Raw genomic sequence first — 27,406 nt, forward strand, 5'->3', positions numbered from 1 at the left:
GAGCGGTCGGAGCTCAGCCCCCGAGCACAGTCAGCTCTTAACGGCCCCCCCCCCCCCCCGTCTGCTGCGGTCGGTGCTGCTGGAGGGGGGAACCCCGGCAGCACGGCCCGGCGGCGGGGACACGGCGCCCCCTGCTCCGGTTACGGGGAGGGGGGACGGGGTCTGGCACCAGCTCGACGCGGTGCAGCCGGGCGTGGAGGAGCCACGTCCTGCGGGAAAGGACGGGTTTGAAAACACGAGGCCGTGACAAGCGCTTCCGAAGGCACCTTTTCTCTTCGGCATCCCCGACAGGCACCGCCGCGCAGGGCGGAGGGCGCTCTGCCGGGCCGAGGGTGAACAAAGCGATCCCCGTGACTGACACAGGATCTCATCGGGAAAGAGGCTTCGTGGCCCGGGAGGGCACGGAAGAGGGGTCTCGGCCCGACGCGGGGAGCGAAGGGCCGCGCTGCCGGAGCCAGGACAGGCGGGAGCGGAGCCCGCGGCTCCTGCCCGGCCGCGGTGCTGGCGGGTGGGTGGTGCCGCCCGGCTTCGTCGCGGGGCTGTGGCGTCATCGCTGCGCGACGCGCTCGGCGCGGAGGTGGAGGCGGTGGGGGGGTTGCCGTGTGGCGGCGGTGCCGGAGCGCTGCGGGCGACGCCATGCCGGCCAAGAAGTCCTTCCGCCGGCGGAGGGAGGACTCCGAGGAGGAGGAGGAGGACGAGCAGGTCGCCGAGGAGGTCAGGTGGGTCGGGAGCCGGCGGAGAGGCCGGCTGGGCCCGCCGGTCTCGGGGTGTACGGGCGCGCCCGGCCCTGCGGCGGTCGGGGCCCGGGCCGGGACCCCCGGGTCTGCGTTAGTCCGGCAGTGCCGTGTCCGGTCGTGTCGTGTCGTGGTACGGTCACGTAGCGTTGTCGAGTGACACGGCGTTGCGTCACATCGCATCGTCCCGTTGCACCGCTGTGTTTTGGCTTCGTGGCGTCACGCCGTCGGGTCACAGCATCGCATCCTCACGGTGCCGCGTCGCGTCGTCTCCCGCAGTCGTCCCTCTGCCGCGGCCATGGGGGGATCGCCACCCGGGTACGGGGCCGGGGCCGGGCGGGGGGGGACGTCGTCTCGTCCCCGCGGGACGGGGGGTGTCTGACCCCGCCGGCGGCGCCGGCCGGGCATTCGTCGCCGGCCGGGTGGGACGGGACGGGACAGCCCGAGGAGCCGTGCCCTCCCGGGCCGGGAGCCGCCAAGAGCAGCGCTCGGTGGCAGCGGAGCGACACGGACCCTCTCTTTCTGGCGGGCACCCCCCTCCTCTCGCTGGCGTTTCCTTCTCTCCCGCTTCTGCCTGTTGGAAATTGGCACCTGGAGGTGGTCCGGTTTGTGCTCGCATCCTTGCGTTGCCAGCCAGGCCTTTCTTGTTAGGGTTTTATCCCTGGGGGATATTTTGTGATGCATGTGTAGTTCACAGCAGGTAGCGAAAGACACGCGTGAGTAGGGAAAGCTTAAACACCTGCAGAAATGAAGAACGCGTGTCAGTCTGTGTAGAGAAACTAGGTATTTAAATTGACCCTAAACTTTCTTTGGAGTCACTCGTGCACCGACGTATCTTGACAGCCTGCTTGACAGCAGCTTGACAACACTGCGTTATAGTCACTTGAGAGCTGCTGCTGATTTGGCTGTAAATTGGGTGCTTGCTTTGCTCCTCCTTCTCCTGAGAAGCGACTGTCATTTGATTAGCTTGTGTTAATTGTTGAAGGAGTAAAGGTGCCCCACATTAGTTCCTGTTACTTTAGCGACCCTTTGTTTTACTGTGAGGAGAATATTGTCTGGCGATCTTAACGGGCTAAAACTAGTGATCCTTGGAATTGTTTAAATAAAGTAGAAAATATTTACCTAATTTGTAATCGGAAAAGAGGACACAAATATGCAGAAGTTTTTAGGGCAAAGTCTGTCTAGACGGTCCCGTGTTAACTGCAGAAAATCAAATTAATTAATTAAAACCAAAGCATCAAGTACTAAGTCAGATGTTTTTTCTTCAGGTTAAAAGTTGAGGAAGCCAAAGAAGTTCAGAGCCTCAGAAAGCGACCCAATGGGGTGAGGTAAGGGATGTGGCACCAAGGATGTGAAGTCGTGTTTTGTCCAATGGTGTAATGTAACAGTAATTTCTCTCGTCGTGTGTCTCCTTTCAGTAGAAACCGTTACGTGTTGGATAGTGCCAAAACCATGTTCTTGATAGAGGAGTTTCTGCATTAAAGCCTGAGGGTGGAGAAGAAGGGGAGTTTGGTCCAGGTGCGCAGTGTCAGTTTACAGCGAGCAAAGTCTGTTCTGTATCCCAGCTGTGAAGAAAGAGATTAAGATTGGGATTTACCATGAAATGTATTTTCAACACATTACTTTTGTACTGGATGCGTGGTTTAAATTGGACACTTTCACACCTCCTCCATCCTAATTTCCTTCTCCCCTCTCACCTAGTGCTGTTGATTAGCTGATAAGCTAGTTGAAATGTGCACCAGAAATGAACTTTGTTCCTTATTTTGGTGACTCCCTGTAAGGCGCTAAAAATCTGCCTTAACTTCTCATCTCCCCAAAACAGTAACAGTTCCTCTATCCCTGTGGAGGGATTGGGAAGATTGACAATTTAGTGTTAATACAGTGTGTGAGACCACCTGCTAGATTTAGAGAAGGATAAAGAAATGCAGTATTGTTGGTAATATGTTTCCTCCCACTGAAGTTTATTTACTTTCTTTATCTGCTTAACTAGCGCTGTAGCTCTGCTTGTGGGAGAGAAGTTGCAAGAAGAAGCAACACTTGTGGTAAGTGCTGGACACTTTCATCACCTCAGTGCCAAGATGTAATGATGTGAAAACATCTGTGTGGTCCAGCTGATTGCTGTGCCTGGGGTAGGACTGATGTCACAGCTCAATACTTAAATGTTTTCTGTGTTTTTATCCAGATTTCAAAGACTAGTGTTAAACTGGAGGGAAGCTCCAGGGTTTCTCTTTATTTCTTCTTTCACAGGATGACCCATTTAAGATAAAATCTGGGGGAATGGTGGACATGAAGAAGCTGAAAGAAAGAGGCAAGGACAGGTGGGTGCATATGAGCTCTGAAGATCTCTACCCAGACTAGTATTAAATGACAGCTAGTAGTGAAGTAACCAGAAGTTGTGTTGCTTTGAAGAGTTTAACATAATGCAGTTTGGCCAGTTATTGTTACCCTAACTTGTCAAATTAGTTAAAAAAAAAACAAACCAAAACAACCACACACAAAAAAAAGAACCAACAAAAAAACCCCCCATAAAACTGTAAACATTGTGGTTTCCATTTAGGATTAATGAAGAGGAAGACCTAAACTTGGGAACTTCCTTCTCAGCTGAAACCAACAGGAGGGATGAAGATGCTGACATGTAAGTTGTGCTGCGTTGAGTCTGGGATGTTGAATTTGGGGTTGGGTGTCCCCTCATAATTTATTTTTTTCTGTCTTGGATACTGAGTAGTCCCAGAACATCTTCCCAGTTCTCAGTGAAACTTTCACTTGCCCTTTTACCTACTGGCTGCCAGACTTGAGAAGGCTTTTTCACGGACAAAGATGAGAGGTGCCAACCAGCTGGCTTGGCATTAAATACCAGTGGGAGCCTTCCCTGCTGGCTGTGAAAGAGCTTGGAGGATCTGACCATTTCTTGGACAATTGCTTCTTGCAATTGATGTTAGCTGAGTTGTTTTGGAGAGATTATTCATTCCTCTCTCCTACCTATCGGGACAGTGATGCAGCTGTGCTCAGCAGTGCTGGGACAGAGTAGGGAAAACAGAATTATATGGTGTGTGTCCCTTGTGTGCTGCGGTTTAGGATGAAGTACATTGAGACTGAGCTGAAGAAGAGAAAGGGAATTGTGGAGAACGAGGAGCAGAAGGTGAAGCTTAAGAATGCCGAGGACTCTCTGTATGAGCTGCCAGAGAACATCCGTGTCTCCTCTGCCAAGAAGACTGAGGAGATGCTGTCCAACCAGATGCTGAGCGGCATTCCTGAAGTGGACCTGGGAATTGAGTATGTGATTCACAGATCTGTTGTTTATCGCCTGAATTGCCAGGATGAGCAACTGTTGATTGGCAGATCAGCGGTATGGCTGGATTATACAGCCCCAGTTTGGCTCTGTGATGGGATTGAGCCTTGTTCTGGATTAGCACGGTATCTAGCACAGCATGTTCCACACAGCGATGGTGCACCAGTGCGGCTCCATCGTATGGCTTCTGGGAAGAGGCTCTTAATTTTTGTGACTTGAATCTAGCAGCTTTCTGGAGGATCAGTTTATGCCCTGCGCTGAAACAGGATGCACTAAAGATGCGAGCTTCCCTTTTGCCTTTGAAACAAAGCCTCTGTTTCTATAGTACTCCCTCCTCTCTCAAAAAACACATCAAATACCATAGCAGTGCTAGTACTATCCCCCAAATCCATCCACTTAGCACTTCTATGCCTACTATGCTTTCTAAATATGAATGAGTATTTTTTTCATTGTTTTTCTTCTAGCGCAAAAATAAAAAACATCATCTCAACTGAAGAGGCCAAGGCCAAGCTGCTGGCAGAGCAGCAGAACAAAAAGAAAGACAGCGAAACTTCCTTTGTTCCCACCAACATGGCTGTTAACTACGTCCAGCACAACAGATGTAAGTCTCGCATAGCTCCCCTGACCCAGGTGTGACCCTCTCCTTTGCTGAAGAAAAGCAGTCAGTTGGGACGGAGTCTGATGCAGGAGAAATTAGTTCATGTATTGGCACAAGCAGCTGTCCGATTCCTTTTTCTGGGATGCTCCTATAGACCCCATCGGGCTTTCTTCCATTCGTCAGCAAGGAGAGGGACATATTACTCATGGCTTGACTTTCTGCTTTTGAACTCCCAGCTGACACTGCCTCATAAATTTCAAGCCTTTTTCTGTAAGTGGTGTCTTGAGGATGTGCTGGAAATGCCTGTCTCGTCTGCAGTTCTAAATGATGGTTTATAATTGAGCGAATCCATTTTGTAGGCTGCTGAAGCAGACAGGTGGTCAAGCAAACACAGACCTTACTAGACAGGAGATGGGAATTAATTTCCGGGAGGGCCTCTCATACTGCAGCCATCTGGAGGAAAGGCAGCCTTCTGCTGTGTCTGACCATTCTTACAGGGGCGATTTGGAGTCAGATTTGTGTGTTCTGAAGGAAATGAAGAGTCTTTGGGCCACCTCTGATGAAATAGTGCTGCTGAAATTTGCTGTCTCCCATCTCGCGTGTATTGATTATCCACAGAAACTAATTACAAGAATGCTTGTTCTGAGGTTCTGTTGTTTCTGCTAAAGATCAGTTGGAACAAATGCCATAGAAAGATGTCCATCTGAATAACACTGCTCCCAATAATATTCCTTACCTGATGTTTTTCTTCGTTCAGTTTATCATGAGGAGCTAAATGCACCAGTGCGAAGGAACAAAGAAGAGCCAAAGCCTCGTCCACTGAGAGTGGGGGATACAGAGAGGCCAGAACCTGAGCGTAAGTTCCTAATCTGAAATGTCATAAGGAGAGACGCTGAAACTCTTCAGGCGTCTTGCACAGAGAAATGATCTAGCTCTTCTTACCTGCTCTTCTCTGGGAGCCCTGAGACAGTGGGGAAACAGAGCAATCTAAGTCCATGAGAGGCTATTGCACTTGAGGTACCCCTACTAGGTCACACACGAAGCCCTCTGGATAGAGGATGTCTTGAGAGATGTCCAAGGGTCGAGTAGCAAAGGTCACACCCGAAACGTGTTGCCAAAGCTGGCTGACAGGAGTTTGATGAAAGCTGGAATGGCAAGGTGTGCAAGGTTGGGGAGCAGTGACAGCTAAAGCACTAACCTTTCACATAGCAGGGGGCTTCCGCCATATAAGGGAAGTGGTGGCGTTAAGGAAATGTCTCCTGTAAAAGTCAGGGAAATAATATTTCCTTCAGTTTCTTTTGAAGGGTCTCCTCCAATTCGCAAACGTCTGGCCAATGAAAAAGCAACAGATGATTATCACTATGACAAATTCAGGAAGATGAAAAGACAGGAAATAATATTTCCGTCTCTTTCTTTTGAAGGGTCTCCTCCAAATCGCAAACGTCCACTCAATGAAAAAGCAACAGATGATTATCACTATGAGAAATTCAAGAAGATGAATAGGCGATACTGATGAACGTGGACTGAAGTCTTTGCAGTGGTTCTTACTTTCCACTAATAAAGGATTTTATGTCAATGACCTGAAATGGAGCTGGGGAGAGTCGCTGCCTTCACATACCGGTGTTACCTACCAAGCTTTTCTGTGATCTTGTAGTGAATCAGTTTGCAGGTGATTGTGAACTCTTTGGCTGGTAAAATCTTGTATATAAGTTATTTTCAGTTATAAAACTTCTTTTATAAGAACATGAGCTTTCATGGTTGGCATTTTTTAGTGAGAAAACAAACTTGCTTTTACAGATTCTTTCACCCTCCTAAAAAAATCGGGGAAAAAAGAGATCCTTTAAGAGCAGCAGTGCTGTTTGCCTTGGAAATATAAAGGGAAGGGGTAAAGCTGGTTTGCTTCAACGGCGCTTTGTAAGAGACTTCTTGTTTGTTCCCAAGGGCCTTTGCTGTGCAGAGCGTGTAAGGCTGAGATGCTGCAGCGGCGTGTTCAGTGCTGCTGCTCCTCAGCCTGGCTTGCAAGTGCTCCGGGAGAAATCACAGTGTTGGCTGTGCCTGGCGCCTCGCTGGGTCTGTCATCAGTGCAAGAAATGACGGCAGATAGTCAGCACCAGGGATTTTATATCATGTGCTGTGTTGGTTTGTGTCTTTTTCCCCCCTGTAAACTTACTTCTGTAGCAGTTCACTGCGTTTTATTTTAGCCGCGAAGAAGAAAAGCGGCTCAAGTTGTAACTGTTGAATTGGAGGAAAATCTCATTTTCAGCTCTTGGGACAGGGTCAATGTGGCAGCTGGTGACGAAGGCAGAGGCCCTGTAGCCTGCGTCAGCCACGTCTTCCCAGGAGGTGTGATGTGTGGGAACTTGAAGGCAAGATTTGGAACTTTTAAAATAATAAAAGTGTTTTTAAGTGATCGTAAGTGGCATTTTTCTTTCTGGGATACGCGCCGATGGTTTCTGGGTGCTGGTGGTGGTGGTGGCCAGGGTGTCCCGTGGCTGTGCAGGTGTCCATGTCCCATCACTCAGGAGTGGAAACTCCAGGGAGGGGCGGGATAGCCCCAGTTTGACTTTTTTTTCAGAAAAGGGGAAAAGTCTCTGGGCCGGGTAAACGCACGAGTTCGTCTCTGAGGCCGTGCCCCCCTGCAGGTCTGGGGTGGCATCCGCTCCGAATACCTGCGAACACGGCACTGCGAATCGTAACGTCGGAGCGGGAGCGCGGTATTTACTCCAGTGTACCACGCGAGGCCGCCATTTAGCTAATTACAGCCGCGGGCGGCGGCCCCCGCCCCGGGCGCCCGTCCAACATGGCGGCCGCCCTCACCGCCTGCCCCGCCTCTGCCCGTACCCAAGATGGCGGCGGCGGCGGAAGGAGCGTTACGGGGCGGAAGCGGCGGCGGGGCTGGCGGCGGCGGCGCCGGTCGGCGGCGGGGCTGGGCGGGCCATGAAGCTGCTGCCGGGCGTGCTGCGGGCGGCCCTGGGTCTGGTGCTGCTGCTGCCGCTCCTCAGGCCAGCGAACGCCGTGGAGCCCATCAGCCTGGGGCTAGCGATCGCCGGCGCCGCCGCCTCGGCCCTTACCGGCTTCATCTCCTACCCGCGGCTCTACTGCTACTTCAGGGAGTGCTGCCTCCAGCGGCACGACCAGCGCGCCGCCGCCGGTGCGGGGCCGGGGCGGGCCGAGGGGTCACGGCGGGAGGTGGCTGGAGGGCGTCGGGGCGGTGCAGAGGCCCCGGGAGCCGGGCAGGGCCTGTGGGGTGGTCTCCCCGTGGGGCTTGCGTGGGCCGCAGGGCGCTGCTCCAGCTCGACCGGCCCTTTGCTGGCGTGGGGCTGGCAGCCTTCGCGGCGGGGTGGGTGCTGCTGGACCCTCCTCGAGGGAGGCAGAAGCCGGCGGGACGCCGTGCCTGTCCCCTCTCCTCGGTGTTGACGGTGTGGTCTCTCCGTCCAGCTCTGCAGGAGAATTTGGACAAGAAGCTGTTCGGGCAGCACCTGGTGAACAAGGTGGTTGTAAAGGCCGTGAAGGGCTTCTTGAACAACACCAACGCCAAAAAGCCTCTTGCCCTTTCCTTGCACGGGTGGACTGGAACAGGCAAAAACTTTGTCGGTAGGATAGTCGCTGAAAGCATTTATAAAAGAGGTCTGCGGAGTAAATATGTCCATCAGTTCGTGGCAACTTTACACTTTCCTCACGCTCACAGCATCAATCTCTACAAGGTAAGAGTGTGCTGTAGAACCCGTGGCGGTGGGGCACGGCTCTGCTGCGGTGACTGCTGTATTGAATTATAAATGTTACGGCACAATCAGTACTATTAACCTAGTTGTTATTCTATGCAGTTAAATGTATCCTGTGCCAGTTTTGGAATCTTCTGTACAGAACTGTGTAAATCCTGACATCCATCAGGACTAATTTTCCCATGAATGTAAAGTTTTTTGCATGTGTTTTGAGCCTCTCTTTAGGGAAGAATGATAAGGTTAATTTTCGTTCTATACTTCACTGAGAGATGTGACTGACTTACGGTTAAGTGTGATTCAGCAGGTTTCCACGGTTAGGCGATATGCTGGTGGGCACTGCAAAAAACTAATAGTTCATGATTCTGGGAAACCACCTGGTGACCTCCAAGTGTGTCAGGTAGCATGGCAAGGTGAAGCTTTCTCTCTGAGGCATGGATGTACTTTTTGGTTTTACTGTACGCTGAGCAGGCTATTTAGTTTTTCTGTGCATCCATTTCCCAGCTGTAAAACAGAATCACACAATATTCTGTTGTCAGAACGGTACAGATAAATGTATTTGGAGTTGTTCTGTCAGTTTGCTAAGTGCCAGCGCAGTTCTGTAGGCAGGTGGATATCATGTGGAGCAGTAGCTCAAATGCATGTTTTCTGGGTTTTCTGTTCTAACTAACTTTATTAACAGCAGAGTTTGAATGAGTACTGCTGTCTTTTGTAGTGCTGAATGTTTATATTCAGTTTGTGTATATTAAAAATGGGAACAGGATAGTCTACAAACCTGACTTCTAAATGGAGTAAATACTGGTTTCCTCTTTTACAGCTTACTTTCCCCCTTCTTGCAGCTGAGCTGTTTTAAAATAAAATGAATCCTTTTCTGCTTTTGTTTCAAGGTGAATACACTTGGGAAACTTGCTGCCCAAGGCAGTAGGAGGAACTATCACTTCTTACCCACAATACACCCAATGCCACCTTCCTGTGCTGCCTCTGCAGTTCAGGGACTGAATAAACAGTGAATATAAAAAAAAAAAAAAAAAAAAAAAATCATTGAAAATGGTCAGAACAGTTACTTCACATTTATCTGCCAGCAGATCAACCCTTTTTTTTTTCCAATTCATTATCGATCTCAAATGTAACACTTAAGTGAGAGAATCTTTAAATACAACAAAGCGTTAGCCCTTCTGAACAATATTGTGTTTTAAGAAGGGCTTGTAATTGTCTTCATTTAACTTCTGAATTATTAAAAAGCGGGGCTGAGAACTGAATTCTGTTTCTACTTCTGCCAATGACTGCAGCTGCAATTTTTCACTGGTGCTGTTCAGGTAGCAAATTTAATATTGTTTGTAGCTTTGACACCTAAGGATGTTTAGACTAAAGCGCTGCCAAAAGTAATCATCTTACTTGTCAGGGCTTTGCTTTGTGTTGCTGTTCTTTGGTGGTACCCATCCTTTGTCCTACTGTGCACTTTCATTTTTGCTATGTTTACAGGAATATCTTTCTCATGAGGAGATTTCCTGCTTGTCCCATCCTGTCTCTGGGTGTCTTCAAATTTTTCAGAACCAGCATGAGATTTTGTTAAAGTTTTATTTACAGCTTTTAACCATGTTTTCGTCAAGAAGTCAGAGCTATTAAAATGACACAATTGAAATGACTCTGTCAGGACAAAGGTCAATAAGCAGAAGTGTTATTTTCTGTGTTTTCAACACAAACTCATTTAGCATCTTTTATTTTTATGCCACCCAGGACCAGTTGCAGTCGTGGATTCGGGGAAATGTGAGCATCTGTCCCAGATCACTCTTCATATTTGATGAAATGGATAAAATGCATGCAGGACTCATTGACTCCATCAAGCCATTCCTGGACTACTATGAGCTTCTGGATGGGGTGTCTTACCGCCAAGCCATCTTCATATTCCTCAGGTAAGAAGTGGCTTCTCAGGCTTGCTTCTGTACACTTGATGCCTTTTAAAACTACCTCCGGCTACAATCTTTGTTTTCTCTTTACTTAGCAATGCAGGAGCTGAAAAGATAACAGAGGTGGCCCTAGATTTCTGGAGAAACGGGAGGACAAGGGAAGATATACAGCTCACAGATATCCAAAATGCACTGTCTGTGTCTGTCTTCAATAACAAAAATAGTGAGTAAAACTGTGATTGCTTTTGAGGTGGTAAAAGTTCCACAAAAGGGGTGGGCTGCATTTAGCTGCATTTTTACAGCTATGATTTCTGCTTGATGTGGCCTCCAGTTTTCAGCTGGCAAGGAGGCACTATGCAGTTTTGGGGCCTACAGTCAGCTCTTGAGATGAAGCTTAAGGAGCTCTGTGTTCACCTTGGCTACCAGCGTGTTTGCTGTCCATTGGATTGCATATGTTGGGGGAGGTCTACACTGTGCATTCATTGACATACTAATGGGCTAAAGGGAAAGCAAACAGAAATCCCGACAGTAAGGCTAGATATTACAGTAGCTGAAAAATCTTTAACCAATAAAATGTTTTATTATGGGGAAGCCACTTCCTTGGCCCCCAACCCACTTAGCCTGTCTTGCTCAGTCTGTTAAAAGCCTTCAGGCAGCTGTTTAGGAGCAACAAGCTGACATGCCAGCCCTGCTGTGGGCAGTCCAGTGCTTCCTAGGTTTCCTTGCACAGGACTTCTGGTGAAAAGGGGTTTTAGCATAGTTATGCTCTAAAATTAGCATGGGAAGCAAACACTGTACTTTTTAAAAAGGTTAGATGCAAGCTCCAAAAAAAGGAGCAAGAAAGCTGGTCTGGGAGAGCTGATGAGAGCGAGCAAATCTGTTCTTCTCTAGGTGAGAGAGGGGAAGGTATGAGACTAGCACCTGGGGAGCAAGGCTTAAATGCATTCACTCAGAATTCATTCATTCAGCTCCAATGGACCACATTTATGTGTCTGCCCAAAACTTTATGTACAAAGTACCATGAAAAGGGGCTTGTATTTGGACTTGTGCATTATACGGCCCTAAAAAATACAGGTGAATTCTTGCTGGTATGTAGCAGAGGGCTATGATACACCTTTTGCTCCCGTTGAACTCATGGTAGTGTTTAACTAGAGGAGTAGTAACAAACCCCTTCTCTTTCCCTTTGTAGGTGGATTTTGGCACAGCACCTTGATTGACAGAAATCTCATTGACTACTTTGTTCCCTTCCTGCCTCTGGAATACAAACATGTGAAAATGTGTGTCAGGGTTGAGATTGAATCACGTGGCTATGCTGTGGATGAAGACATTTTAACCAGAATAGCCAATGAGATGACCTACTTCCCCAGAGAGGAGAGAATTTATTCAGATAAAGGATGTAAAACTGTGGATGCAAAGCTGGATTATTACTTCTAACACTTTATTGCTATGTCCTGCAAAGAAGCAAATTTAACTTCATCACAAAGTGGAGAACCCGGAACATTTCATTTTTAAGCACTTTTTAAAGAAGGGAACATTATTTTTTAACTGGTGTGTAAATAAGCCGCAGTGCCTCTGCATTTTTATTCTGTCACTAGTCACGGCTCCCAAGTACTTCAGCCTTGTGTTGTCAAGGTAAGAACGAACTGCATTGTGAATACAGGGGTCTGTGTCTGACAGTGCCAAAGACTCCTCTCAGATTATGTGTTGATCATCAGAACTATTTGGCAGACTCTTGGCACGTATAGAAGGACTGAGACTATGACCTAATTTTAATTGGATTTTGGTTTGATATGGGTGATCTCTAGACAATATTGAGAATTTTAATCAAAGTTCCTATGTCTGTGAAAGCCTTCATTGGGCTTGTGTGGGAATATTCCTATAACTGCATGAAAAGTAGGATATGTCTCTTTTCTCCTTGAACAGCTTGGCTCCAGTAAAGATAAGGGGGGATTCTGTAATTAAAAAAAATCCAGAGTCTTCTATCTAACATCATGCAGTACCATTGTCTTTCTCAAAACAGTGGTATTAATTTGGTCTCCTGCATGTCAAACCAAGAATATGAAACTTTGGTGTGAATAGTGTTCAGAGGGCAGACTTAATATTACAAGGAAGTGAGTTAAAATCCTTGACTGCCAGATCATTGTAGTTGGTTTCTATTTTTGGTGGGTTTTTTAAGTGTAAAGTTGCCCACAGCATGCTGTCCCAGGAGTGACCTCAAGAGGAAGAAAAGTGTGCTTTCTGACTGGTGAGTCAGCTTCATGGAAAGGGTGTAACTTAATGGGAAACATGTACAGGTTAAATTTTATACCAAGGACATGGAAAAGAGGTTTTTCCTCTTCACCTGCATGTAGAATTCAGGGGCCAGCATGCAGAGGTTTCCCTTTTTCATCTTCTCGCAATACTGTATGCCTTTGAGGCAGGGATGAAGACAGATCCAAAGGCATTTGAAGAAAAAAAAAAAAGTGAAACGTGTCAACTGAAGTTACTGCGAAGTGTCAGAATTGTTTCTGAATGTGAGCACTGCAGAGGCTTTTTTTTCACTCCAGTTTCTATTCAAAATAAACTTTTCTCATTGGAAATGTATTTCTTAGCTACCTTCTGGTGTACTTTGCATTGACTGATGTTAATTTTGCACAAACTTACTATTTGTTGAGGAAGAGCATACTCCGTTTCTGGCTGAAGTGTTCAGCTGTGCTTGACTACAGGTATCTCCCTTCTTGAGTTCAAAGGCAATAGGAGGAGATGTGACTCTTTGCTACCTCGTGAAAGGGAAACAAATGAAGTTTGGAGTGGAAACTGCACTTCTAGACCATCAGTACTAATTACACTTGCACCATTTTTGTAGAGGCAGACTTTCTAGATGTATGTGTGCTCAACAGTATCATAAGGCTGAACTTGTCTGCTAGAGACTAGTTAAAACCCTGCTTCTTGTCTCCTCCTCCCACTGTGGTATCACTGACTGAACACCCTGCAGGCTCTGAAGCCACTCACGTTTTCAGTGGCAGCATCTTGGATGTTTTCTCTGCAAGAGGAAAAAAGGGGCCAGTAAGACTCCAGCTGTCCAGTTCTACTCTGAAGTTGTGTAATATGCAAATTATTAGTTCTAGTATTTGTCAGCAAATGAGTGCTTTGAACTTGGGTATTTATCTGTTTCTTTGACCTCCTGATTATAGCAAATGACTAGGTAATGGAAAAAAGCAGATGTGAAAACAATAAACTTTTACTGCCATCTGGTACCTTCTCATCAAAAGAAACAGTTCAGCCAAGCAGTATTGTGGCTCTTCCAGCATTAAATACTTTTAGTTCTGCTTTGTGTGTTATTGCAGCATTGATACTAGCATTTGACATATATTGGTAGCAAGTATTTCATTGTATCATAGTCCTAGATGGCTTAGGGTAGATGGAAGCTTCCTCTAGAGTGTGTAGAAATAATAGTGAAAGGGTGGAGACTGCCTCCATTTAATCTCTCCTCTGTTCTTGAATACAGCAGACCTGGCTAGGAGCATTTCCATCTGGGTAAAAGAAATATGTGTGCCTGAAATCACTCCCAGATTTGATCCTTCCCATCATGTCGTTATTCCTCCCCTTTAGACTGTATGGTTTCAAAGCTGAGGTCCTTGCTCTGTCTTTCTTGCTGTGACTGGGTAACTAACTTTGGCCATTATTCTTTTTAATAGGCCACTTGAGACTGGATCAGACAACTTAAAAAAAAAATGTCAAGCAGGGGGGAAAGGTCTGATCCCTAGAGAAACAGTCCATTGGCCAGGTGAGAGTAGCTGAGCAGTCACTGAAACTGAATTTTGTTCTTACCAAAGTCCAGTACGAGCAACTGCTGCTTTAATTCAGCCGCCTTCTGCAGGGAATGTTACAAGATCTCATGCTGTGCTCATAAAATGAGAGGCTATGGTTAAAATACAGCTATGTAGTTAGTGCTGCTCTCTTGACAGAAAGAGGCAGCCTTGCCCTAGAGATTCATCTGCCTGACGCCCTGGGCCAAACAGCCAAGCTGTCATGTGTGCGGAGTGGTGCAGGCATAGTACAAAGTCCTGATGAACAAGACAGCTTATGCTTCCCATATATGCTTCATAATGAGTTTCATTGTGCATCATTACAGCACAACACATGGTTCACAACAGTGTGAACAACTGACTGTTCAGTGAGGTGTGAGTTGTTGCCAACAGCTGTACCTCACTTGAATTAGGCTGTTGTTTACACACTGGCTTTTTTTCAGTGCTAGAGAGGCTGCAGATGCTCTGGCCCATGGAGATATGATGAAAGCCTGTAGTCCTATCACACCTTTGCTAGCTAGAGGAGAGGTGAAGAGCCACCTTGAATGACAGCTTTCCAAACGCAGTGCAGAGAGGAGGAATGGCTAAACAAGCTACCTGAGGCATATTTGTCCTGCAGCGCCTGGCAGTATGGTAGGGGATATCTGTTAATAACTATGAAGCAGAGCAAGCAGAGACTTCAAGGCTTTTTTGTAGGTTTTTGTTTCTACTGAGCTGTATTTAACTGCTGAATTCCTTACTGTGCTGTCAGATGAGTCAACATGTTTTAATATCAACAGGCTATTTCATCTGCTTATCTATTGTTATAAACAACTTTTTAAGAATAAAGAAAGCTTAACAGAAAGCCACAGTGCAGCTAGTTGAAAACCACATAAACTAGTACTTTCCTATAGCTGCAAGTGATTAAACCAAGAGAGAAAAGTGACTTAAGATTTATTCCAACTGCAATACAGTAGTAATATCTAGTGTTTTGAGATTGCACTGGATGTAGCATAATACACCTGTGAATGTCAGTTAATAGGCAAAACACTGTGCATGAAAAGCAACGGTCCAATGTCCCAAGGTTAATGGCTAGCTAGCATTTGGCTCTGGAGATTGCATCAGCATGAACAGTTTGCCAACATTTGACAAACTCCACATGGGGTTGTAAAAGGCAATTGACATTTTTAATTTAGAGTGCAAGATAAAAGCTAAGCTCTCTGTTGTAATTTGAATTAACATTATAGTGTTGAGACCTGTAAGTTTTTTGCAGCACATCTTAAAGGAAGTTTAAGTACAAGTGAGGGAGTAGTTGCTGCAGCACAAAAATAGCTCAATCCCTCATACCAGTTTAAAAAACCACTACAATCAACCAAGTGATAGGCACTTCTGTCTTGCACTGTGGTATTTGATCCGCAAGTGATGGATGATTAAAGAGTTAAAGCTTGCAAGAGAGTTTAAAACCCCAGCCTTACCAGTGGGTGAAGGTTAAGTCAATCTTTCCCAGCTTCCTTAAATCAATCTTTCCCAGCTTCCTAACTCATCACTTACCCTCCCACACAGACATTTTTTAACGTTAAAAGCTACTACAAAACATGCTTATCTAGTGAGGTATGGGATTGTTGATTGCTCCCATTTCCCATACTCCCTTCTCTGTCGCTCTCTAGGAAGAGCGTTGTATTGCTGTTGCTTACACTTCAGTATAAAAATACACTATTAAAAATAACTTCTGCCACCAAAGTGTCTTCCAAGCAAGGTGAGCATAGCATTATCCACTCCTAGACTATTGGGTGCAGCTGGGAGGGACTACTGAAGATCTTGCGGACTTCAGGCCCAGGAGCCTGCATGCAGATTAACCTGACAAGCTGTAACAGTCAAATCCTCATGAGAGATTTTTCTGATTAAGAACAGGAGACTGGCCTAGTATGTTCTGTCAGATCCTGCAGATGTGTCCCTCTGCTTAGGAAGACCTGGAGTTGCCACACAAATTCACTTAGCCCCCTTAGAAGAATGTAAAGTTTCTTTTACAATTTCTTTTTCCCTAAAGAATCACAGGGGCAAGCAGTTACTTCTCCCCCACACCCCTTCTCTACTATTTAGTAACAGATCTCCTGGAGCTCATCGTGACTTTCCATATTACTGTAGCAGGAGGTGTGGTACAATGCCACAGCTCAGATGATATAAACTATAATCATATCCTTCTGTCCCTGAATAGCTGATGCTCACCTGTAGAAGCCACACCAGCATCAATCTGCTGATGGGAAGCCTTCCACCGTACCATCTTCTTACTGCAACACATCGAGGTATTCACCCTTGCAGACACTATCATAGTTCTGAACACACCACACATCCCTTCATTTCACTAGCCCATGAACGAGACCATGTACAAGGAAGGGAATATGACTGCCTGGAAGAATTCCTCTGTTCTCCTTTGCTCTGGTCTATTTTTTGTGGAAGGAGGAATTAAATACTTCATAATCCCAGCACTTGCAAGAATAAAGCAGGAGAGGCTGTATCCAGTGCTATGTATGTGTCATACTCAGAAGTTCTCTACAGGTTAAAAAAAAAAAAAAAAAAGGGGGCAACATTTGGGTATCAGCCAGTTCAGAGATGAACAGTGGGATGTTAAATTAAAAAAACAACCAAACAAACAAAAACTTAAAAGCCCACACAGTTCACTCTGCTATTTTCACCATATTCCCTGCAACAGTAAAAAAGCTTAAGTGCAAATATACAGATTTGCAAAAGGTCTGAAAGTGCATTGGAGACCTAAAGGGTAGTCAACCCTTGGGTTTCGTATCTCTCATCATAGCATCTTCATGAATATCCAGCTTGGCCTGTACGGTCTTGCAGCCTTTATCAGAGTAGATTTTCTGCTCTTTTGGGAAGAATGTCATCTCATCAGCCACTGCTTGAACAATCTTCTCATCAACAGCATAGCCACGGGCTATCATTTCAGCCCTGACACACATCTTCACGTGCTTGTGCTCCAGGGGCAGGAAGGGAACAAAGTAGTCAATGAGGTTCCTGTCAATGAGGCTGCTGTGCCACAGTCCACCTGGAGGAGTTGAGGGGGAAAAAAAAAAAAAAAAAAAAAAAAAAAATCATAGGAAGGAGTTTCTCTAAACTTGAGCCTGCATAAGATAGGATCCGCAGGCCAGACTGAATTTACAAAGCAGTTTGTCTCAACTGCTGCCCAAGGAAGAAAAGCATGCCAGTTAGCTGGATGGATGAGACTGATGGTACCTTGCAATTGTCACTGCTACCCTTCACTGTGCATGCAGAGCAACTTCTGTGCCAAAAATTCTCTTGTGAGGGCATGACACTGGTGTGAAGGGACAGAAGGGCACAGGGCCAGGCCACTGTAGGAAGCTGGGGTCACAGGAAGCTGGGCAGGGTCAAGGTAGGCTGCAGTACAGATTGCAGAGATGAACCCTATGTTATGAAGTAAAATGAATTTCCCATTTTCTGGGGAAAGTGACTTACTATTCTTGTTATTGAAGACTCCTACAGATAGCGTGGGCTCCAGGTCTTTCAGCTGAATCTCTTCCCTGCCCTTTCCACTTGTCCAGAAGTCAAGAGCTGCTTTATTAATTAAGTCACCACCTGCATTGCTGTTCATAAAAGAAAAATGCACAATGGTGAATACAGACACAACTGAACCAGAATTTCTTTTTTAGCCAGTTACATGTATTGCTAATCTTCTTAATGTCAAACAAATCACCAAAACGGAAACCTGTAAGCCAAAATTTAAGGAAAGTCTCCAGTTCTTTAAATAGCCATCAGTGTGTGGTGGGTTGACCCCGGCCAGCAGCCAAGCACCTACACAACTGCTTGATTATGCCCTCCCGCCTCAGCAGGATGGAAGGAGAAAATAGGAAGAAGAAAAGTGAGAAGACTTGTGGGTCAAGATAAAGACAGTTTAACAGGTAATGAAAAGAGGAGGAAAAAAAAACCCAAGGAAAGCTAAGGAAATCATTTACCACCCCTACAGTCAGGCCAACACCCAGGCAGTCTCAGAAGAACCATCACCTTGGAAGCTGAAACCCCCCTTCTTTCTCTACCCCAGTTTTTATTGCTGAGCATGACATTACATGGTATTGAATATTCCTCTGGCCAGTTTGGGTCAGCTGTCCCAGCTGCGTCCCCTCCCATCCTCTTGCCCACCCCAGCCTACTTACTAGGGCAGAGTGGGAAAAAGAGAAAGCCTTGAGGCTTTGCAAGCACCATCCTGAAATAGCCAAAACATTGGTGTGTTATCAACACTGTTTTAGCCACAAATCCAAAACACAGCACCAAACCAGCTGCTGTGAAGACAGTTAACTCCCTACCAGCCAGACCCAGTACCTGATGCACCCATCCCAGAGAACTTCCCCAACATGTGAACTCTGATACGACCTGTGCTCTGGGCCAGGCTCGTGAGCTCAGCACGCTGCAGCGGTCTGCTGCACAGCATCAGAACTGCTCCACTACAGCCACAGGCCATGCAAGAGCTCATAGTGCTCCCCCTCTGTCTTTACAGAGAGGGTCTTCACTCCAGAGCGGTTCTTTTGCTGTTCTTTGAATGAAGTCCCACAGGAACATCATTATTATCATCATAAACACAGATTTATCTCAGTATCTCAAAATGACTGAAATAGGTGCTACAGACCTGAGGAAGATGAAGATGGCTTTCCTGTAGGACACCCCATCAACCTGCTCATAATAGTCTAAGAATGGCTTGATGGCATCAATGAGACCTGGATGCATTTTGTCCATCTCATCAAAAATGAAGACAGAGTGGGGACAGGCACTGACGTTGCCCCGAATCCAGTTCTGCAGTTGCTCCTGGAACAAGAGGTTGAAAAACACTCAAAAACTAGGTCTCTTCCAGATGTATTGCAAGATGCTTGTATGTGACAGACCCTAGGGACACCTTTTCAAATGTCAGCATCCCACACTCAATGGTTCTACATTTTCCTGAGGGAGGACCATAAACTCTGTGACTGATCCCTTTGACACGTGACACTGAATTTAAATGTGAATTCTTTTCCTGCTCACGGAGGAAAGACTTTCTGATTCTTTCTGCTTAGTGTATGGACAAGACATGAAAACCAGGCTGAGATCAGAAGTCTTGGAGAAAAGAAAGCTTCTTTTTGTTTTAAAAAATAAAATCAGTGTTGTGCCTTTCATACAGAAACCACATCCATCAGTACTTCAGTTTTGGGTACCTTCAAACATTAAAACATGAAGATCAGAATTCTCCAATGTCGAGGAATGAAGTCACTTGAAAAATGTCTCATGCAGGCTACACTTTCTCATGGCACAGTACGTGGTGGGTTGACCCGGCCAGCAGCCAAGCACTCCCCCAGCAGGATGGGGGAGAGAGGACAAAGAATAAAAGTGAGAAAATTAATGGGTTGGGATAAAGACAGTTTGATAGGTGATGGAAAGAGGAAAGAACAAGCAAAGGAAATCACTCACCCCCCTGACACATGCAGACCAATGCCCAGCCAGTGTTAGAGCAACAGCCACCTTGGAAGCCAATGCCCCCCACTTTTTCCTTCTTCTACCCCAGTTTTTATTGCTGATCATGACAGCATATGGTACAGAATATCCCTTTGACCGACTGGGGTCTGCTGTCCTGGCTGTGTCCTGTCCCAATCTCTTGCCCACCCCAGCCTGCTCGCTATAAGTGGGGAAAAAAAGCACGCTTAGAGGCTGTGCAAGCACTATTCCATAACAGCCAAAACACTGGTGCCCTACCAGCACAAATGCAAAACGCAGCACCACGGGGGGTGCTACGGAGGAAGTCACCTCCATCCCAGCCAACCAGTACGTGCAGTTTTGATGATGGGAGTCTTTCCTAACAGCAAGCATCAGCAGATGGCATCAGTGAGAGGACAGCACTAGGAAATTACTCTCACTTTGGATTTCTCAGCATTTTGGTGCCTTTCACTTTCTGCATGGATTTCCCCCTCCATCTCTCCGAAGCACCAACTTTGGAAATACCCAGCTGTACTCCTCCAGCTGCCAGGTATCTGAGGGAGGTGTGCAGCACAAACAGCCAAACCCCCGTACTAGGGGGTTTAGGGACTCGGGGTAACTGGATTCCCTTGCGTGCCTCCTCACCTTGTAGAGCTTGAGTTGGTCCTGGTGGGGGAAGTGCAGGGTGGCCAGAAAGAGATGGACGAACTTGCTGCGCAGGCCGGCGCGGTGGACGTGCTCCGCCAAGATCTGGCTGAGGAAGTTCTTGCCGGTGCCGGCCCAGCCGTGGAGCGAGAGCGTCAGCGGCTTCTTGGGGCTGGGGTTGTTGCTGAAACCCATCACCGCCTTGAGCACCACGTCCTTGGCCAGGTGCTGCCCGAAGAGCTTGGCGTCCAGCTGCGCCTTCAGTGCTGCAGGCAGAGGGAGAGCTCAGCACCCCGTGGCCACCAACGGGTGCTGCTCACTGGCCGCGCACCGGGCGAGCTCGGCACGGCCACCGGGCACACACCGGGCGAGGTCGGCACGGCCGCCAACGGGCACGGGGCTCAGCACGGCACGGCCACTGCCACGCACACCGGGGGCCGCCCCGGTCAGTGACCGGTTACCGGCCGAGCTCCGGGGCAGGGCCGGGGAGCCCAGGGCGGCCCGGTGTGTGTCGTCGTTCCCCCCCCCAGCCCCCGCCGTACCGGTGGCGTTGAGGCGTTGCCCGGCGCTGGGGCAGCACTCCACATAGTTGCAGTAGAAGCGGGGGTGGGACAGGTAGCCGGTGAGGGCCGAGGCGACGCCGATGGCCAGGCCCACGCTGAGCGGTTCCAGCGCCGCCAGCCCCGGCAGCAGCAGCCAGAGCAGCCCGACCGACCGCGGCATGGCGGCTCCGCGCCCGGCCCCGCTTCCGCCCGCCAACCGGCTGCGGGCGGGCAAACCCTCCCGCCCCGCCCAGTAGCCGCCGCCGCCATCTTTGTGAAGGGCAGGGACGGCATTCGCTGCCCTTTTGACGACGTCGGCGAGCCGTGACGGAACGGTGTGGGGGGGATGACGCTAGGGGCGCTGCATGACGGCATTAGCACCCTGAGGTGGAGAGGCGAGGGGGAGGCTCATGGAGTCCTTACCGCCTCCATCGCCTCGGGGCGAGCTGCGCGCCCTCGCTCCCCTCAGAGCGAGCCAGGCCGCGTCCCTGCCGTCACCCCTCAGAGCCACCCAGGCCCCATCTCCTGTCCCCGTCCCTCCCCTCCACCCCACCGGCTTTTCCTGCAGGACACCGGCGCAAATGCTGTTCCCCATCCCGTGCCACAAGCATAAGCCTCCTCTCCCTCTTTCCCCACTGGCGGCTGGGGTTGACAGGGTCGGGAGCACACCGCCAGGCGCGGGTGGTTGCATCGGACAGAGCAAACCGCGGAGGAGCTGCCCGCAGCCTGCAGGAGAAATGGTGTGGGGACATGGTGTGGAGATCAGGAGGGCTTTTCTGCATGCTTTTCATTTGACGATCAGCAGCACTGGCGCACGGTGTTCCGCAACATGGACAGCTCGGCCAGGATGGGGTAAGCGCATCGGCGTGAGGCGGCGGTGCCGCACCGATGGGCTGCTGAACCAGGACACTGCCGCTGACCGGGGCCTGCTGGACAATCTGGAAAACTCATCCTTTGTGCTTGGGTTTCCACACCTGTAAAGCAGGAACAGTGGTGCTGGTCTCCGGTGCGATTTCTGTGAGATACGCAGGTGACAGCCAGCATAAAACAGACTGATACTATTACTGAGAATGTCATTTATTAACAGATTTTATTAATTAGGGCAATGCTGGGACTTAAGGTGCAAACACTCTTGCCACAAAAGTGGGAGATTTTCCTCTTCAAAATACTTTCGTTCAGGAATGTTTCTGTGGCAAAGAGAGCAAACCTCATCACCCATGTATGTCCCTCTTCTGCTTACTCTATACCACGATTGTTGCCGTGTCCGGTGTGTTTATTCAGGGGCTTTACGGAAGGTGCCTCTGGTGCAGGACAGCCTGAATCCCTTCAGGGAAGAGTGTGTAGACTGAGCTTCAGGGAGCGGAAAGGGAGTTACTGGTTCTTCCATCTGCTGTGGTCTTGTAGCCACAAGATGAGGCATTCAGCCTGGTAATGCTTAGATGCTCAGAGTCACTCTGGAGGCTACAGTCTTGCAGCCTTTGCTGGAGTAGAGCCTTTCTTCACTGGGGTAGTCAGTCATTGCCAAGGCAATCTCTGCTATGAGGTCTTCATCCTCGGGATGCCCTTGCACGCGCAGCTCCTCCCGGACACACTGTCTCACATGTTTATATTCAAGAGGAAGGAAAGGGATGAAATAGTCGATCAGGTTCTTCTGGATCAGTTGACTGTGAAAGAAACCACCTGGCAGAGAGAATAGGGAGCTTTACCATTGGCGTGCTGTGGAGGCCAGTGCGTTGCTGTGTACTTCATGGATCATTTTGCAGAAGACATCAGCAGTCCTGGGACTGAGCCCAGAGGTACTCACTGTTTCTGCTCCTGAAAATTTCCTCTGAGAGAAGAGACTGGAGCTTTTTCACAGGAATGTCTTCTCTTCTCTTCAGGCTTCTCCAATAATCAAGGGCAATCTCTGTTATCTTATCTCCACCTGCATTGCTGTTAGGAAAGAGATTCACTGGCTCATTAGAGCTGCATTCTTGCCATCTTTATTGCTCAGATCTCGGCAGTGGTTTAAGTCACTTTGTGTGATTCTGCACTGGAGTGGAGATGAGATGTCCCTATATGTGGGTGTTGCCCAGAGGTGGGAAGTGAGAAGGACCACACTGTCTCCCAAATGACAGCAGTGTCTGATGGTATGAGCACTCCTCTGGCACAGTGGCTTGAACAACTGCGTTTGTCATTGTAGCAGAGCAGGGGTTTGGTCATACAGCCAGGTATTACTGAGGGGCTCTCTAACAAGCTGCTACTCACCGTGGTAATTGCTGCCCCAAGCTGAAATGGGTAGTTGGCTATGTGTTTGAACGTAAAGGCAAGCTGAGAGGTACACCAGGCCAAAGCTTGGGGTTTGGGCTTGCTTCAGTCATGCAATGTGAACAGATCTGGGGTGACCCTCAGCAAAGGGATTTCCCAGGAAAAATACCTGGAGGAATTGCGCTGCCTTGATCTGTGTATGCAAGTGGTCTTCAATAGGTGAGTTTTCCCCTCTCTGCATCTACAGAGCTACCTAGGGGGGTCCCATCCATCCTACAAAGACCTTTCTGCCTAACAGTGGTGTTATAGAGCTGGAGAAAACATATTTACTGACCACTGTGGAAGTGGCAACTCCAGTACTTTTGGAAGCTCACTTGAGGAATGGGAGCCTTTTCACCCCAGGGACAGCTCACCTCTATAGTGTTGAATAGCTCAGATCTTCTGGCTGACATGATGGCTGCGCATGTTCATTGATAAAATGCTGTAAAGGCAGACAGCGAGGCACCTTGAGCTGCTCAGCCACGCTGCAGTCAGCTACAAACCTATCAGCAGCTGTTACTCCCTTTGTCCCTGCTGATTCTGTGGGACCGTAATTCCCTTTTGGCCTTTGGCTTTCCTTACTTCAGAAAGATGAAGATCGCCTTGCCATAATAAACACCATCAATCTCTTCATGGTAGCCAAGGAATGGCATGATAGAGTCTATTAGGCCATGTGGCATCTGATCCATTTCAGCGAAGATAAAAAGGGACCTTGGACAGGCACTGACATTGCCTCGAATCCAATTCTGCAGCTGTTCCTGTGAGAAGAGGCAAAATTATCTGGGATTTGCACTCGCAGTTGCAGATAAATTGGAGAAAGTGAGATAAAGCTTGAAGTACCTTATAGAGATGGATATGAGAAAGGTGTGGGAAATGCAGTACTGTGCTGAAGTGGTGCACAAACTTCCGTCTTGGTATATTAAGCCGATAGAGGTTCTCTGCAATGATACTGCTGACAAACGATTTGCCTGTTCCAGTCCAGCCATGGAAGGACATCACCAGGGGCTTCCTGGGCCGTTTGGAGCGCATATTTGCGCTCAGAGCTCTCAGAACTATCTGGATAGCAAGATGCTGGCCAAAGACTTTTCGGTCCAAATCCATCTTTATAACTGAAGGAACGAGGGGAGAGAATAGTCAGAAAATGCCGTATTATTCCTCCCTTTTTTTTTGGTTGCAGCTGAGTGACCGTCAGGGAGAACAAATGTTTGCCACCCTCTGGCCATAATAAGATTGTGAATCAGCAGAGAATCCAGCTGAGGTACAGACTCATGAATCAGACTCTTGATAGCATTTATGGGAACCAAGCAGTTTGTATGAGATAGGCAGGACTCCCACTGGTATTGCAGCTACTGTCTCCTATAAAGTCGTAGGATGGGATCTAAGATATTTGCAGAGACTTGTTCATTGCATGTGCTAAATTCTCGTTAACTATTTTAGTGGCATCTAGTATACCTCGCATTTATAGAAAAACGTGCTTCTGTTGCTATATCAAGTTCTCTTAAAAAAAAGTACCACAACTGGTGTTTCACTGGCTAAAGTACTAGCAAACAGCCTGTTTGTAAGCAGCCAGATCCAGAGCTGGTAGGAAGTGACATACTGAAGTACCTGGAGGCACACAGGTCTCCAACAGTTGAGGATTTGTTTTGAAATCTGTGGCCCAGCACTGAAATTAAGCAATATTTGTAATCCCATGACAAAGAGAAGGGGGATTTCCAGGTGGCAGGATCAGGGGTTTGTGGTTAGATTGTTGCATAAGCTCTTTTTCAGACCATGCACTAGTTCCCTGCAGGCAGAGTGAAACAACCCTTTCTTCCCCGATCACTGAGGACTGCCAGCCTGCTTGTCTCAGGGAAGTGAAGCAGCATGTTTTGAATCTAGACCTACCACTAATTGCTACTCATTTGACATGTATTACAGGCAACCACCAACTGGGGTGTGGGATACCACTGGGGTGTCTGTCTCAAGAAGATGTGGGATTATTTCATTAGCTCTTAGCCTTGAATTCACCTCCAGAATTGTGCCTGCTTCTGCCAATATAAACCAAGACACCAGCAAGGAAAATGCTCCAGCACTGCCATGAGAAGCAGCGTACATGACCACTTGTGGGATAAGCAATATTAGGTTAGTACAGCCTTCGCCTTCTAGAGCCACTGTGAGCAGTAACTCTTATCTTCCTACAACCACCCCAAAGGAGGTTGGCATTAAAAAGGAAGCCCTCACCACCCTGGGAAGGACCATCAGCTGGTCCCACCGACAACTTGGCTCAAGGTGCCCTTGCCGCTGCCTTACCTGAGAAGTTCAGCGTGTCCTTCATATTGCAGCATTCCAGGAGACTGCACTTGAGCCAGGACTGAGAGGAGAGGAGCTGCCAAGCGACAGCAGCACTCCCCATGAGGACTGAAGTGCTGAGAGGGTCCAAAGCTGGCGTCAAAGTGGGCACAAGAATAAAGAATACACCAGCATTCAGAAGCTTCATGGTGGGAACTGAAAGCCAGCCTGGCTCAGCAGGAAAGGAAAGCGAAACAGAAATTGCAGAATAACTTCCTGGAGCGTGGGGCCTGAGGCTGTTCAAGAGGATGGAAGCCAAGTCTCCTGTAAGCTGGAGGTGTTAACGAGTTAACAGACTTATCACGCTACTCCTTGAGAACTGAAAGTGCTGTGAACACGGTATTGCCACGTGGGTAGAAGGAGAGTTTCATCAGAACAATCCCAGCTCTGAGGGGAGCAGGACTGGAACCTCACTGCATCTTAACCAAGGTGCTAATTGGTCTGGTGATTAACCAAGAATATAGTGATGCTTGTTTTGGGCTTAGTTCAGAGTGGGTTGTGCAGCTAGCATCGCAGAGTCCAAAGATTTCTGTAGCAGTGGCTGGAGCTCTGCAACTCACAGGACTGAACATGTCAAAGCTGGTTTATTAAAACCAAGTTCTCAGAGCAGATATTTTGTCCTGATAACTTCATGATCCACTGCACCGCCAAATAAGTGTGTTTGCGAAGGGGAAGGACAGACACTGACACAGCTTTCATTTTCTCAGCAAACACTTTTTTTAATGAAAAAAATGTGAAAAGACATTTAAGTAATTCTCATTTTATTTTTAAAATCTCATTGGAAAAACACTGAGTAGCATTATTTAGTACTCAAAATACATGCTCAAGATTTGACATCTCTTTTGAAGTGAGTGCCCTGTGCTGCCAACTGCTGAGCACCTAGGAAGCCCTGTTGTTCCCTGTTTTGAGGAAGTCCTCGCTGTCAGCTGCCATCTCGATGTGGGCACAGCTTAGGCTCTTGGCTCGTTATTCCAAGGTGGTTTGCCCAGATGTCTCACCTACAGAGCGGTGTCCTCAAAGCCTCAGGGTTTGGGCTGCCAAGGAGCTAACACCTGAGGAGTGGGGTTTACTGGGCTTTCTGGCTGCGATCTCTCTGTTAGGACATCCGGAGGCTGCACAGAGGCCAGAGGAAGGAATTGGCAGTGGCATATGCAGGTTTCCATGTTGCCTGGACTCTGTCAGAGCTCTCCGAGACAGCTCAAATGATAGTTTTACAAAGGTGGTTTAATACCACTGAAAAAATGCTGGGAATTTTCCAGTCAACTGTTTCCTTGATGCACCGGTCGTCTGCATTTGTCTGTGCTGAACACTAGATGGGGTGTCAGACAAAGGTTTTGGTCCAGGATTTACAGGGTAGAACAACTTTTGCAGAAAACTGAGTCATGCCTGAGAAAAACAGAAGAGAGAGGAGTACACATCTGCAAAGCCGACCACTTGTGTTATGAAATATGATTTCTTGGGATACCACACAACCCGGCCCTCATGGCTGCTGAGGGCTCACAGAGAGCAAAAGCCTGATAGGCAATTTCAGCAGGAGACCAAGAACAGCCACAGTTATCCTACACAAAGGAAGATGGAGAGTTGGAATAAGCTGAAATAGACTGTCACCCCTGAATCTCTCTGGGATAAAGTGTAGTGCCAAGTTGTGTCTTGCAAAGGGTGAATCAGTTTCATGGTTTATGGTTCACCCTTTCAAACCTGGATGGTGCGGAGCCTCTTCTGACTGATGTGTGAAGGGGGAACGAGATGTCCATAGTAAATTTTTCATTGTGGTCTTGTGTCCTTTCACAAAGTCTTGCCAGCCTGGAAGGGACTGCATGTCCCAAAGTGCAGACAGGAAATGCAAAGTGATATGCTAGAAAGAACACAAAGAAGGAGAATTACCTCATCTATGCAAAAAGAATGGGTAGCATGGGACACATCTATAGATCTTCTCCTTTCCATGTGGGAGGGAGGTGGCATATATTTCCTATACAACAATAGGATGTATGCTGCATAACAGGTACCAGATGGGTGTTTAAATAACCTTCAGCTGCAACATGTCATGCTGTTATCTCATTATCCCTTACAAGTTAAATGGGTTCAAGCTGGGCCCAGACATGGATGAGATGTCTAATAGTGGTGG

At 47.8% G+C, this 27,406-nt stretch overlaps 4 protein-coding genes across 4 annotated transcripts; 2 read left to right on the forward strand and 2 right to left on the reverse strand.

Annotated features, from left to right (window-relative positions):
- The first annotated feature begins 538 nt into the window (after positions 1-538).
- Positions 539-7,037, forward strand: C19H9orf78 (chromosome 19 C9orf78 homolog). Its single transcript, XM_052814566.1, has 9 exons — positions 539-719; positions 2,003-2,062; positions 2,725-2,776; positions 2,982-3,052; positions 3,292-3,369; positions 3,810-4,007; positions 4,488-4,624; positions 5,379-5,477; positions 6,043-7,037. Exons 1-9 carry the CDS (start codon positions 637-639, stop codon positions 6,132-6,134), a joined length of 870 nt encoding a protein of 289 aa, XP_052670526.1. The 5' UTR covers positions 539-636; the 3' UTR covers positions 6,135-7,037.
- A 487-nt stretch (positions 7,038-7,524) lies between these two features.
- LOC128154265 (torsin-1A-like) lies at positions 7,525-13,556 on the forward strand. Its single transcript, XM_052814564.1, has 5 exons — positions 7,525-7,772; positions 8,060-8,325; positions 10,078-10,253; positions 10,343-10,470; positions 11,437-13,556. The coding sequence occupies exons 1-5, from the start codon at positions 7,559-7,561 to the stop codon at positions 11,679-11,681; spliced, it is 1,029 nt and encodes a 342-aa protein (XP_052670524.1). The 5' UTR covers positions 7,525-7,558; the 3' UTR covers positions 11,682-13,556.
- A 1,395-nt stretch (positions 13,557-14,951) lies between these two features.
- On the reverse strand, positions 14,952-20,864 carry LOC128154266 (torsin-1B-like). Its single transcript, XM_052814565.1, has 5 exons — positions 20,668-20,864; positions 20,126-20,391; positions 18,666-18,841; positions 17,501-17,628; positions 14,952-17,072 (listed from the first exon to the last, which is right to left on the reverse strand). Exons 1-5 carry the CDS (start codon positions 20,846-20,848, stop codon positions 16,795-16,797), a joined length of 1,029 nt encoding a protein of 342 aa, XP_052670525.1. The 5' UTR covers positions 20,849-20,864; the 3' UTR covers positions 14,952-16,794.
- Positions 20,865-21,726: 862 nt separating this feature from the next.
- Positions 21,727-25,861, reverse strand: LOC128154743 (torsin-1A-like). Its single transcript, XM_052815785.1, has 5 exons — positions 25,243-25,861; positions 23,794-24,062; positions 23,536-23,711; positions 22,472-22,599; positions 21,727-22,347 (listed from the first exon to the last, which is right to left on the reverse strand). Exons 1-5 carry the CDS (start codon positions 25,427-25,429, stop codon positions 22,103-22,105), a joined length of 1,005 nt encoding a protein of 334 aa, XP_052671745.1. The 5' UTR covers positions 25,430-25,861; the 3' UTR covers positions 21,727-22,102.
- Positions 25,862-27,406: the final 1,545 nt, after the last annotated feature.

This window comes from Harpia harpyja, chromosome 19, assembly GCF_026419915.1.
Source record: "Harpia harpyja isolate bHarHar1 chromosome 19, bHarHar1 primary haplotype, whole genome shotgun sequence".
Taxonomy (NCBI): Eukaryota; Metazoa; Chordata; class Aves; order Accipitriformes; family Accipitridae; genus Harpia; species Harpia harpyja.